The sequence below is a fragment of the Perca flavescens genome, chromosome 1, assembly GCF_004354835.1.
Source record: "Perca flavescens isolate YP-PL-M2 chromosome 1, PFLA_1.0, whole genome shotgun sequence".
NCBI lineage: Eukaryota > Metazoa > Chordata > Actinopteri > Perciformes > Percidae > Perca > Perca flavescens.
Window position 1 is genome coordinate 23,721,372 of NC_041331.1, and position 14,564 is coordinate 23,735,935.

Here is a 14,564-nt window from a genome sequence, read left to right on the forward strand (position 1 = left end):
ATATATAAAAAAGTAAATATCTGAATCAGTTGAATCAGACATCAACCGCTCTTTTCCCTGCCAGCTCCCTAGTACAACATCTGTGTACTCTCCGATTGAGCCGTAAGTGTTCAAATTCACAGCAAGCATGAGCGTGTTGATGAACTTTCATGCCGCTCGTGCAAAACCGGAAAAAAACAAAGGGTGATTTACATGACGGCAACTAAAATGTCTAACTGGATAGACTACGAGATTTGGAAACTTCTGTCAGTAAGGGGTGACGCCGGAATTGTCAGACAACTTCAAGCTATGGCAAGAGACTTTGTTGTTTTACGACCAAATTATGGCTCTGTGAAGCATCATCATCTCCTGTCTGCTGCACGCTCTGCCCAGTGCTACCCCGCGTCTAAACAAAACAGTATTTCCAGTAAGTGAAAACACATCTGACGCAATCTCCTGTTGTGTGCTACATGTGTGAAAGGGAAACTCCGGACTATATCGGGACGGAATTCCTCAGACATAGTCCAGAGTTTAAATGTAAAAACGGTTATAGATTGAGTTTACACTCTACAGTTAAATTTACATTAAAGTACACATGATAGGTATTTCATAGACTGATTCAAGTCTCTCTCAATCTCTGGACTCAGTATATTATAAATTGACAATTGTAGGTCAACAATGAAGAATACATATATGTCACTCCACCTGTACACCATGTTTAAATGCACAGAACTCATTGCTTGCAGCTAAATGACACTTTCTCAATGAGTTAAGTATTTTACATAAAAAGTAGACAATGAGGCTCTCAGTGACATTGCCCCTTGCTAACAGCCATTAAGTGTCATTATCATAGTTAATTTCCCACACATTACCTGGATGAACAATGGCCCATGGCCTCGGGGGGTGACAGTATTACTCACCCTAATGCCCAGCTCAACATTTTCTCCCCCGTACACCTCCATTCCCTCATCCAGCAAACCAATCTCCTCAAAGTACAGCCTATCCACCACGAAGCAGCCAATCAAGGCCGGGCTCCTGGAGGGATGAAAGATGATGAAGATCAGTTTTGTTTGTCTTTTGTAGGTAATGTTAGCTTGGCACAGTTGCTATAGTAACAGCAGGGAAAAGAAGAGAAATGTGACCTTGCAAAACATATAATTTTTTCATGAATGTTGCATTAATTACTCTTTTAGCAGGGTTGACATTTGTAACTTAATTCCAAATAAAAAATATCATATAATCATATTATTTGATTTAGGCTATCAAGACATGTTGTGTTCACTTACTGGATTGGTGCACTCTTGTTGCCCTTGTGCCACCAGGACTTGGGGGGGTTGAGGTAGCGGCACCACAGCTCCCAGTCAAAGCCCTGGGCAGACAGCGGATACTCTTCAATCTCAAACGTGTCGTACTTGATGTTATCAAATGATGGGGAGATTATGCGAGTTCTGTCTTCTTTAATTCGCTGCAGAATGGGTTCAGCCCTTTAAATATGGAAAGAGAAAGTCATTTTACAGAGTATTTGTTTCGACAGGATTTCTCCATTACCTTTGTGATCATGCCTGTCATGGAAAGGCACTTTAAAAACCAAACAATTTCATGATTAATTCCATCCAATTTACTAGTCTGACATACCACTATTTCCCATCTGATAAATTGATAGAATTTTGCTTAATCAAAATATGAAGCAATAGAATATATAAACACTACAAAAAAATCTACACGATACATTTACAAGGTAATTCAATGTGCACGTGGCAAAAGGGATCAAAGGGATTTATGCTCCCCCCTCTAAATACACGGCAGACATGTATGACAAGGCAGTGTGTGATGTTTTTGCCATGAGGTAATTAATTTAAAAGAATGGAATACAAAATTGTGAAGCAATAGTTCTACATTCTGGGATATATGCTGATTTACTTACTTGTTGAGAGTTAGATGAGAAAATTCACTGATATCACTCTCATGTCTGTATGACAAAAACATGAAGCTACAGCCAAGTTACTATTAGCTTAGCTTAGCTTAGCTTAAAGACAGGAAACGGGGAAACAGTTAGCCTGGCTCTGTCCAAAGTTAACAAAATCTGCCTACCAACACCCCTAAAGTTCTCTAACTAATACAGTATACTGTATGGTGTTTGTTTGAACTGTAAAAAATAAACACGTGTAGGTGGATTTTGTCCTTCAGTACTTAAATCAGAGCCATGCTAGCTCTTTTCCCAGTTTCCAGTCTTCATGCTAAGATAACTGGCTGCATGCAATAGCCTTAGCTTTGGCAATAAAGCGAATAAGCACATTCCCAAAATATCAAGCTATTGCTTGAATAAGTTCATGTTTGGATCAAGAAAGCAGATTGCAGTAGTTTACACATTTAAAATTCGACATTTGTACAATGAGGAATTAAACCCGGCTCAATAATAGTAAAAGTTTCTGTGTGCAGTTATCCAGTGGAGTATGAATATGGTATGAGTGTACTCTGTGTGTATACTGTTTGTGGGGGTTTGTTTTCAAAATGAGGTATATCTGTTGTTTTACATTTTCATAAATCATGTTTTTTGTCAATCACAAATGTATTCATTTTAAAATGGGCATTTAAAGTATCAATTTAATGGATACTGTAAATGCCCATTTTAAAATGAAAAAGAGCCAAGCTACAGTCTTTCTTTTGAAATTAAATAATGTTTTTAAAACCCACACAGTGATATGACTCAAGAGTGAATGTTGAGCTGTGCCATCGTCATGCCGCACTTGTTGCGAGTGACTCACCAGCCAACGTTGAACTCCACGTGGGCATCAAACAGGGCAACAACTGGGGCAGTGGCAACCCTCCACCCGCTCACTCTGGACCGGATCAGACCCTCCTGTTTGGCATGACGCACCATCTTGATGAATCCTGGATGCTGGCTGTTAGTCTCAGACACAAAATCCTGCAGCTTCTCCTTTAGCTCATCTACAAAACACCACACACACACACACACACACACACACACACACACACACACACACACACACACACACACACACACACACACACACACACACACACACACACACACACACACACTTTACATCAGTAAAAGTTTTTTAAGATCCCGTATGAGATAGGTGAGTAAAGTGCTTGTGAGCAAACTTCCACCCACAAGACGTTGTCATGTCCTCCTCCAGTGGGCAGAATTTCATTGGTAGGAGGCCAAAAGTACTCGCTGCTTCACTGCTTTGATCACTGGACCAAAGAGGCAGCAGCTTGAGCCAGCACTGCAGACCTCCATGGGGCTTACCAGTCATAACGGGATATTGCAATTTACCACCGTTATTACCTGAGGTATATATTTTATAATGATTCATACCCTGCTGGATGAAAGAGTCAGCGCTACTATATGAAAATAATCATAGTTCTCCCAACAAGTTATGAGTGGTAGCATGAAATGAATAAACATGGAAGGAGTCTCCATCTGTCTGTATGTACAGTATGTATGTATGCATGTCTGTCCTTTAGTTTTCTCGACAACCTGATTGACTTCACACTTGAAAGGTGTATTGCTGAAGACCCAAGGAAGTGCAGTGTTAAGTGCAAGCTCTTGAGATCTTTGGGACATATTTATTAGTAGTGGGTTATACAGTGTGGGTAGTGGGTATGTGTACTGTAATGTATTGAGAGGGGACCCCTATTAACTGTTACATTGGCAAATGACATGCTGGGTACAGCTCGCTCTCCGTCACTCGCTAAAGTACATTAAAAAACAGATGAAGAAAGTTGTTACATTGTAGCAGCGCACACATACACACAGGCGCATTTCTCTTGAAAATTGTGCATAAAACTATGTGAGCTCACACACTGGGACGGCATTATGCCGCCTTTGCTTGGTTCTGTGTTAATAAACCAAGCTAAGCTAAGCTTTCACTTCTAACTGCCAGTACCTTTCGAGTTTGAAGGGAATGGAGAGCAGCTGCAAGCAGACAGAAAGCGGCTGCCGTGAAGTCATGCTGTGTCTGGCTTCTTTCGAGCGGGGTGAGTCAATTTTTAAAAGTCGAAAAACACTTTGATTTTCCAAACCAACAAAACTGTAAAAAAGAACTTCTGTTGAAGTAGTTCATCTAATCATTTAGTTTTCGAAGACATTAGCTGTATTTTTTAGGTATATACTGTGTATATACTGTATCTGTATCTCTCAACTGCACAAAATATGCAGCACTTTTTTGACAAACACGGACACATTCTGTAAAGTCTTTAGCATTTATTTGTTAACTGAAGTTTCCAAATATTTTTCGCCAGCTTTATTTTCTCTTTCTTTGCAAACACCTAGCACCTATTCGCTGTAAACAAGCCTCACAGCACATATTAATTGGTGCCTCTACTCTACTCACCCTTATATCTTTTTATCAGCAATCCCTTAAGAGGTTAGGACAGTAGTAATTATCTTCACCCTTATGTGGAATGTCAGGTTAGCCGACAGCGCTTGCTAATGTTTTGTCTATAATCTTTTCTTCTAATATCTGCAACACTGACTAAAAAACCCACCTTTTAAAACTGGCTTATTCTTTTTGATCACTGTATATACAGTATGTTCACATCAATTGCTGGTCTGATTTTTTACTTTGTAAATATGCCCTGTACCTTTTACGAACGATTGTTATATTGTTTTTAACTTAGTACATTGTTTTTTCTTGTAAGGTGACCTTAAGTGCTTTGAAAGGCAACTATTAAATAAATAATATGTATTATTATTATTATTAATAATAATTTACAGGTATGAACAGCAACAGTATTGCCAGAGGAGACACGCTGTACTGTATGTTACATTCACATATAAAAGCATGCACTGTAAATAGGGATGTAACGATTACTGGTTTAACGGTAAACCACGGTAAAAATACTGACGATAACAATTACGGTTTTCATTTAAAATATCATTATTATCACGGTCGATTACCACGGTGTGGAAACCCTGTGTTTAATCCTTCCCAGCTTCATCAGTCTCCTGAAGTTGCAGGACAGGACATTTATCAGCCTTGTCAAAAAAGGCCATTCAATAAGTTTTCTGCTTCAATGTGGATAAGTTTAGCCCTTGTTACAACGTGAGATTTATTTGGAGAAAGGTCAAATCAACATAGAGGAAACACTGTACACTGTTTGCTCCATTATGGATATGTGTGCTGTAATAAGATGTGGCTTATTCTCAGTTTGTGTTACTGAGCAATATGTTACATTTATGTTAATTATTACAGAGAAATGGATGTAATTCTTAGTATTGTTTCTTGTTATATGCTGGTGGCTATAACATTTAGTTTTGGTAAATAATGTTTATAGTAAATCAGATGCTTATTAATGTGCATTATTATTTGTTTATATTTCAGAACCACGTCCAACTTCACATGTAACGTCAAATACAACTTCATATTCGAATTGTAAATAAATCTTCCTGGATCTCAAAGTCAGACATCTCTGGTTCAAGTTCTTACTGGACACCCTACAGCGGGCTGTTGTTTCAGTAGTCTGTTTTCAATAGTTTTTACAAGCCTATTGCCTATATTTTTGTAATAAGATAAACACTGTTAGACTTTTTGAAACTATTTCAGCTTATGTAGGCCTATCAGTGCTTTCTGAACATATTGAACACACTTTTAAAAATACCGCGTTAATACCGAAAACCGGGATTATTTTGGTCACTATAACCGTGAGGTAAAATGTTCATACCGTTACATCCCTAACTGTAAATATAGATAAACTGCTTATGGTATCTTGATTCAATAAAAAGTTAATAAAGTTATGTTGTTTTTTTATGGAATATGAGAAAAATAACAACAGCAACACAAAGCAAATCAATTAATTAATCTAAAAATCTAAATAGTACTGCCCACTATGAATGAGTCAATGTGTCAATACATTATTGAATGAACACCATTCAGATTTTGTATGTCAAGGATGATGTTTCATTGTGTGTATCCCTTAGTCCAGACAAATGTGTTGAATGTATCTGCTTGCAGCAATACAAACAAAATGGAGACGCGCTTATAAAAGCATTGCTGACCATTAAGCCGCCTACACATGATCAGAAGTAAACACGCAAACTAGGGTGCAAAGCATATTGCAGGCACAAAGGCAAAGCGCAGCGCAGGTATACGTCATCATTGCTTCTGGCTTTGGTTGCACCTTGAAAGGTCAGCGGCAATATGGTCAAAGTTGAAATAATTTCAACTTTAACTAGCTGAGCTACATTTTCGAGCAGTGTGCCACGCCAAGGGTAGCGCTTCCTCTGAGTTGTCTTCACTGCTCTTCCCATAGGAAAACAGAGAGGTTTTACAGGGGATCATGTGTAGGCTGCTTAATGGTCAAAAACTACACAGGGTGTTAAGTTTAAGTTACAGCATATTCTTACTTTTGCCTAAAACACTACAGATACTCAAACTCTTGAATTTGTTCAATTACCTCAATGTGTTTAAACTGTTCCTCAGGCAAGAACTAACCTCATGAGTCAGCTGGGGAAATCATTACATTACATTTATAAAAATAAATCAGGGTCACAGTGTTTCACTTATCATCACAATGGATGCTGCTGGTCCATAAAACTTTTTTCCTGGTTCATTGCAATCAGTAGACCAGAATCGTCTGGGCTGCGTTCCCCACCTCCCCCCTTCCCCCCTCTGTGACGGCCCTGAAGCAGACATCCCACGTGTACCTTAGCCCTTAGATATTAGATTAGATATCCAGAACTTAAAGCAGAGAGACTCTGGATCATCCAAGCCAGGACTGAGAAAAGCTCACTTGTGCTAATTCAAGCTTTAGCATATGTAATAGAAACATTTGTTCACTTTGGACTCTTAATTATGGCTAAAGGAAAGCTACTATAGTTACTCACGCGAGCAGCTGCTGGTGACGTTCCACCAGATTACTGTATCTGTAATCATTTTTAAGCCATCAATAATTAAGACATTCTGATGTGTGTGTGAATTGAAAATAAGAATAATTGTTGTGTTACGCCTCATAACAAATTACAATAAAGCACGGTTCATTACACCAGGCATGGCTGATGGCCAACAGTCATCAATCTTTCAGGATGTTGAAACTCTGTTGGAAAGCAATAGGCTTTGGGATGGAGTTGGACTGGAACAACAAGCAAACAGGTTTCTAACATCACTGTGCAGTCAGCCAATAAATCCTGTAACATATTCAAAATGTTCAAAAGGTTTTTCTCAGAAGATAAAAAAAACAGCTAATGGTGAGCTGCTAAAAAGTAAATATGCCATTTAGCTCATCTCTATTCTATCCTCAGTGCTCAGTACAAAAAAAAAGCAATACTACAGACATACTCCGTTACAAATAAAAGTCCTGCATTTAACATTTTACTCTAGTAAAAGTAGAAAAGTATCAGCATCAAAATATACATGAAGTACCAAACGTTAAAGCATTAAGGATGCAGAAATGTCCATTTCAGAATAAGGTGCATTATATTACTGCAGCTGGTAAAGGTGGGGATAATTTAAATTACTTTCAATAAAGTTTAAATTAATTTAAACCTATATATAATGTATTTATTTGTTATTGAATACTGTACGTTCTCTTCATGCATGTTCAAACTAAGCATTTATCACCACACATGCGTTATTGCTTGCACAGCAGATGGCAAATCGGCATGGATACAGGACTCACAGTGGCTGTGTAGTTTGCACAACACCACTTGGCAATTTCTCACTACACAACTCTGTGGTTGTTACAATCTGTGTTTGTGTTTAACTGATACTCGCTCTGTCTCCAAGTTTTCACCAGTCTTGTTTCCAATCCTTCACCCTCACATACGGTATATACAGTGAGGAAAATAAGTATTTGAACACCCTGCTATTTTGCAAGTTCTCCCACTTAGAAATCATGGAGGGGTCTGAAATTGTCATCGTAGGTGCATGTCCACTGTTAGAGACATAATCCCAAAAAAAAATCAAAAAATCCAGAAATCACAATGTATGATTTTTTTAACTATTTATTTGTATGATACAGCTGCAAATAAGTATTTAAACACCTGAGAAAATCAATGTTAATATTTGGTACAGTAGCCTTTGTTTGCAAGTACAGAGGTCAAACGTTTCCTGTAGTTTTTCACCAGGTTTGCACACACTGCAGGGATTTTGGCCCACTCCTCCACACAGATATTCTCTAGATCAGTCAGGTTTCTGGGCTGTCGTTGAGAAACAGAGTTTGAGCTCCCTCCAAAAATTCTCTATTGAGTTTAGGTCTGGAGACTGGCTAGGCCACGCCAGAACCTTGATATGCTTCTTACAGAGCCACTCCTTGGTTCTCCTGGCTGTGTGCTTTGGGTCATTGTCATGTTGGAAGACCCAGCCTCGACCCATCTTCAATGCTCTAACTGAGGGAAGGAGGTTGTTCCCCAAAATCTCGCAATACATGGCCCCGGTCATTCTCTCCTTAATACAGTGCAGTTGCCCTGTCCCATGTGCAGAAAAACAGCCCCAAAGCATAATGCTACCACCCCCATGCTTCACAGTAGGGATGGTGTTCTTGGGATGGTACTCATCATTCTTCTTCCTCCAAACACAGTTAGTGGAATTATGACCAAAAAGTTCTATCTTGGTCTCATCTGACCACATGACTTTCTCCCATGACTCCTCTGGATCATCCAAATGGTCATTGGCAAACTTAAGACGGGCCTTGACATGTGCAGGGGACCTTCCGTGCCATGCATGATTTCAAACCATGACGTCTTAGTGTATTACCAACAGTAACCTTGGAAACGGTGGTCCCAGCTCTTTTCAGGTCATTGACCAGCTCCTCCTGTGTAGTTCTGGGCTGATTTCTCACCTTTCTTAGGATCATTGAGACCCCATGAGGTGAGATCTTGCATGGAGCCCCAGTCCAAGGGAGATTGACAGTCATGTTTAGCTTCTTCCATTTTCTAATGATTGCTCCAACAGTGGACCTTTTTTCACCAAGCTGCTTGGCAATTTCCCCGTAGCCCTTTTCAGCCTTGTGGAGGTGTACAATTTTGTCTCTAGTGGCTTTGGACAGCTCTTTGGTCTTGGCCATGTTAGTAGTTGGATTCTTACTGATTGTATGGGGTGGACAGGTGTCTTTATGCAGCTAACGACCTCAAACAGGTGCATCTAATTAAGGATAATAAATGGAGTGGAGGTGGACATTTTAAAGGCAGACTAACAGGTCTTTGAGGGTCAGAATTCTAGCTGATAGACAGGTGTTCAAATACTTATTTGCAGCTGTATCATACAAATAAATAGTTAAAAAATCATATATTGTGATTTCTGGATTTTTTTTTTTAGATTATGTCTCTCACAGTGGACATGCACCTACGATGACAATTTCAGACCCCTCCATGATTTCCAAGTGGGAGAACTTGCACAATAGCAGGGTGTTCAAATACTTATTTTCCTCACTGTACAAGACTCCTTGGTATTATGATTTAAGTTAAAGTATGGAATCATAAGTCTTCTGACAGCTTCTCTAATAAGTGAGCCCTCCTCAAAACCCCACTCGTAGAAAGACAAGCCTTTCTCGGGCCACAGCTTGGGACATTATCCAATTAAGGAGGAATCAGCTAGGTCAATTTGCCCTTCTCTCCCTTGATGGCAACACGCCCTCCTGCATGCTAATGCCTCTTGGAGGTGAGCTGTGACAGTGGCAGATGACTAATGTAAAGCTTGAATGCCTGGGAGGTGAGCTGTGGAAGATGACCCCTTATACAATCTTAACAGAATCATGGGTCAACAGGCTAACGACATTTAACACAGATAAGATTCACAGTCATGGCGATAATGATAACACCGGGCCTATCAGACGCAGTGTGACAGACTGCTCAGGCAAACAGGGTAAAATGCCATCAGCGAAATGTCAATGCGTGACTTGGGTCCCTGAAGGAGCTAAAGGCAACTGCTCCCTAGCTCTCAATTACGTGATGAAATATGAATGTCTATGGGGTGACAATCCAATAATGTGTTAGGAGGAGCACACTTTAGGGTTTTCTGATTTACATTTTTTAACAGATAACTTTGGATATATTCAACTTTCTGGTCAATGATAACCAGAGGGAGAATCACAATCTTATCACAGTGTGTTGAGATAAGTTCCCACGACAAACTATAGCAATCTAAATTCTGTTCCATCAGGCTTCAGTTCAGGCCATGCTACATGTTTTGCATTATTGACTTTGGTAAACATATTCTTCCCAATGCCAGACCCTTCTCAGTTGCAACTGAGAGTGGGTCTGGGCAAGGTTCATTCGCTGCTTCGGATAGTCCTTCAATCAATCATATCAACGATCCGGGTGCCATAGCAGTGACAGCGGCATCAACGGGTTGCTGCGCTTTGGTAGCCATCATGTTGAATGTAAACAAAAAGCTGCTCGCCGTTACTGGGCTATCGTCATCGTGTAAAGTACGCCTCAATGGTTGAGATTGGTGCCTCGATTTGGAAAAATTGGAAATGGGCTTGAATGGGCTCTTGGCCAGACTGACTTGTAGAGCAAATCTCAAATTTGCCGGAAGTTCGTCAGGGTTTTCCCAGGCTAGTATTTCCTATGTTGATTGCCCCTAATAGCTGTCCTTGTTTCCAGCAGCACAGCCCATTTAAAAGTGTATTGCCCATAAATGACCTTGGCACAGTATCATTACCTTTTTATAGCCTGCTTTCTTTGTAATGTAGTTAAGTCTTACACTGTAAATTACCACGTCCACTTTTCACAAGCTACTTCATGTCTATTGCTTGTGCCTTGCATGGCCGACTCAAGTAACCCATCAGTGATCTCATGCATCAGTCATCTCAATAATAAGTGAACAGAGCTCAGCAGTTACACATTGTCAGCATATAGTGGATATATTCTCTACCTGATACTGTTTGCACTACATCAAATGCATACAGATGTAAGAAATAGGGTTTCAAATGCAGACAAGATATACAAACACTTTATCACCTTGCTGGATTGTTATCTGCTTCGGGGCATATTTTCTGGCTTTGCAGCTAATCAGTGTTTTTCATCTATCAGTTAAATCCAGTGAAAACAGCACTTTATTAAAAACATTAAAGGAGTCTGGGGCCAGAGTAGCAGTAAATATCGCAGATACAGATTTCTTCACACATGAGGTAATGATATGTAAACTACAGGCCTCCTTTAAAGCTATAGTTTTTATTTATACATTTTTTGGTCATACTGTCAAACTGTCACTATATACTGACATACATGAATAAGATAATTTGTAAAAAAATAAATAAATAAAAAAAATAAAAAGCCCCATGCACAGCACTATATCTTGTTAGAAAAAACAAAGCCTGACAGGCCTGTCGTGCCTAGTTATGGTTGCTAAGCTACCATAACTCGCTGTTTGGGGGAGGGGTTTAACAAGAGGTCAGATGCTGTATGATAAAATTATGCTGCTTACTGTTATTGCTGTTGTCGTCCACCAGGATGATCTCTTTGAGAAGGTAGGAGGGCGTTCTGTTGATGGCAGAGTGAATGGACCGCAGGATGACGGAAAAGGCTTCATTCACAAAAATGAACACAATGCTCACTTGAGGGAGGTTTAAAGGATAAGTGAGGTTTCTGCACCTGTGGAGGACAAATAAGAAAACCCTTGGTGAGGCAATGTTTAGACCTGTCTAAAGGATTACCAGATACATTTGACACTGATTCCTAAAGAGCAGGGTAATGGCAGATTCCATGCCAACCCAGCTACTTGGCAGACTATATCAGGACCCTATTTTCATGGATCAAGGTATAAATGCAGGAACTGGCACCAGTTTATGTCCAGCTGATTTTTGGAAATTTAGCAATTAAAGTGCTACTGCAATAGTGGTGCACCTGCAATGCAGCCCGTTTGAGAGGAATAAATAATTGGTTGTGTTCTTAGGTCTGACATCAATCTATCCTATCTCTTTTTCTATTAAAACACTGTTTTCTGCCACCACATGCTGACATTTTAACTGTGAATAAGGAGTGAAGCCTCTTCTCCCAAAATAAACTGAAACGGATGACTGTTTCCAGGAAATGCAGAGAGAGGAAGATGTAAAAATGACTATACTGTTGCAGATAATATCCCTTTTAGTTTAAATTAAGGCTTTTTAAATTAAAATCTTGATCATAACGTTTTCTGTGTGCAATGACACAAATGTGTAAGTAGATCGTTGTAACAACATCTGTGGCAAGCTCCCCTCTCAATCATCTTGACATGACTATTTAATTTAATTGTAAAAAGTGAATTTTGTCATCTTACGAGTTTCAAATTTTCAATTTGACAAAATCCCATCGCCGTTACCACATCATGCTGCCTGTTTTATTCACAGAATGGCGTAGCTCGGGCAATACTTTTGGGAAATGTGTGTAATTTATCCCCCAAAACAGTTTTGGATGAGTGTACAGAGCCAGTAGGAGTGGGAATGCTCTCAAGGGAGTCTAGTGATGTGCAGTGGGGAAAATGCCCTGAAGGTCTTTGAGCTGTGTAAACTTTCACACCAGGATGTCACCTTGTGCACTCCTGTCACATGTGAACATAAAAGCTGTGCTGAAAACAGAGTCACAGCCAACCGATGTGGTGGGAGCACTTTCCTGGAAAGATGTTGATGTATTGACTTTGCAGGATTCCTTTTTGTCCAGCACTTAATCAAAGTGCCCACAGTGCACACATACTGTACTGCACAAGGCTTTGAAAATGCATTTGTCCCTTAATTTACATGCTGCATATGGAAACATGTACTTTGTCCTGCCGCCTTCAGATGGCCGTAGGGGTTTGAGACAGATATTGATACAGTAAGAGTCACCCCTTAATCAAGCCTACGATGAACAAGAGCTTTCTAACAGCAGCATTGGGCTGAATGCTGTAGGCAGAGTGGTTTTCAATTATAGGCACTTAGGTGTTTGAGCGGAAACAACAATGTGTTTTTCGCTGTGGCAAGTCCCTGATGACTTCATTTGTTTATTACTGAAAAGTGAATTGTCCTCAGAGCTAAAAAATAAGAGCACAGAACACCAGGGTAGATAAGGCTGACCGATATGAGGATACATACAGACTAGAGCCGAAATGATTGTCAATCGTTTGACAGAAAATGTATCTGTAACTATGTTGATATTCTGTCTATATAACTGGAAACGCAATCTTTTATTTTTTGACTGTTGGACACCTTGGGCTCTGGTAAATAATATAGGGTACACTTTTACAATTTTGTGCCATTTTAAAAATAAATCGATTAACAGAGAAAATAACAGGCAGATGAATCTATAATTGAAATTGCTAGTTGCAGCACTGAGACGATGCAAATTTGTTAGCTGTCAGAGATTTTGCCATACTGTTTACACTGTGGTGGCTCAGTGGGTGTGTTAGGCCACCATGGGCAATGTTGAAATTACTGAGCAGAACTGATGTTTGTCAATACTGGATCTTTACAAGATTTCTAGTGATGGCAATTTCAAAGTCTGTCGGCCGGTCGGTCCACTACTTTGGTCCAGGCTGAAATGTCTCAACAGCTGATGTTAGCATTTAGCTTAAAGCACAGCCTGACAGTGCTTCTAGCATGGCTGTAGATGCTTATGATTATTCATCAATGTTATGTACTACCTTGATTGTTCCGGTTTAAATTTGCTGGATTATCATAATCTATTGCTATCACAATACAAAATGGCATACTGTTATGGAAGAGGAATTATTACTGACTCCTATGTGGAGGCACACACATATTATTTGATACCACAGTGTTTTGACACTGTCATAATACAGTAGTACTCCAACTATTTCTTTGCAAAAGTAAGGAGAAAAGTCTGTTTGAAAACAACTGGCACTTTTCCAGCACAAAATGTGGACACAATACGAGAAAATAACAGTGACATAAAGAATATAATCAGAGGATACTTTATAGATCTATATCAACAAGTAGCACCTAGTGTAGGGTGATAGCATATAACAATGTTTTGTTGTTTTGTTTGAGCACCATTCTACCTGCTGTCTTACCCATCAGGCCTGAGGTCTGGTATTGGTCTGTCTAAAGAGAGACGATCACTGAGGTAGCCATTATATCCATAGTACTGGAACATCTTCAATGCCACACGCCGGTTGTCCGGGCCGAGCTCCTGACCCCAGTGAGCGAACAGCGATGAGTCAGAGAATGATGTGTCCGCCTGACCGTCCTTTCCCCTCCCTGGAGTCTCTAGGAGGTACAGGAAGACAAATAGCATGAATATTTGTCTAGGCCACAGCTTCTCAGGCTAACGGTGAGGTTGTGCATAAGGTGACATTTAAGAAATGTAGAAAAATGATAGCGCTAATATAATCACTGTGATAAATGCTACTTTCCCTTGTGCTGTGATGTATGTTAGCAGGTGAAGGGTGGCCTGTTATTTCCAGAGACAGATTGGCCATCCTTCAAAAGAAACACTGGGAGTTCAGAGTGTCCACATGATAAGAAGCTCTGGTGTCCTTAAAACAAGATTCACTCCCTACCAGCCGAGATGTTCTGTAGCTAACCTTGCTCTTTGACCTATGCAGGGAGGAGAAAGTGAAACTAATTTCCCTAAAGGTATTGCTAGAGCAACACACACAAGCTTCCTTTAATAATTCATCAAGTGGTAATGTGTGATAATC

General features: G+C 39.8%; 1 protein-coding gene across 1 annotated transcript in view; it reads right to left on the minus strand.

Moving 5' to 3' along the window:
- The window catches only part of galnt18b (UDP-N-acetyl-alpha-D-galactosamine:polypeptide N-acetylgalactosaminyltransferase 18b), a 91,400-nt gene that overhangs the window by 36,317 nt on the left and 40,519 nt on the right, over positions 1-14,564 (minus strand). The window contains exons 2-6 of the mRNA XM_028579730.1: positions 13,935-14,130; positions 11,376-11,542; positions 2,745-2,928; positions 1,266-1,463; positions 900-1,014 (exon numbers count right to left, since the gene is read on the minus strand). Of these exons, the coding sequence (XP_028435531.1) occupies positions 900-1,014; positions 1,266-1,463; positions 2,745-2,928; positions 11,376-11,542; positions 13,935-14,130 (860 nt within the window). The remainder of the gene's footprint in view (positions 1-899; positions 1,015-1,265; positions 1,464-2,744; positions 2,929-11,375; positions 11,543-13,934; positions 14,131-14,564) is intronic.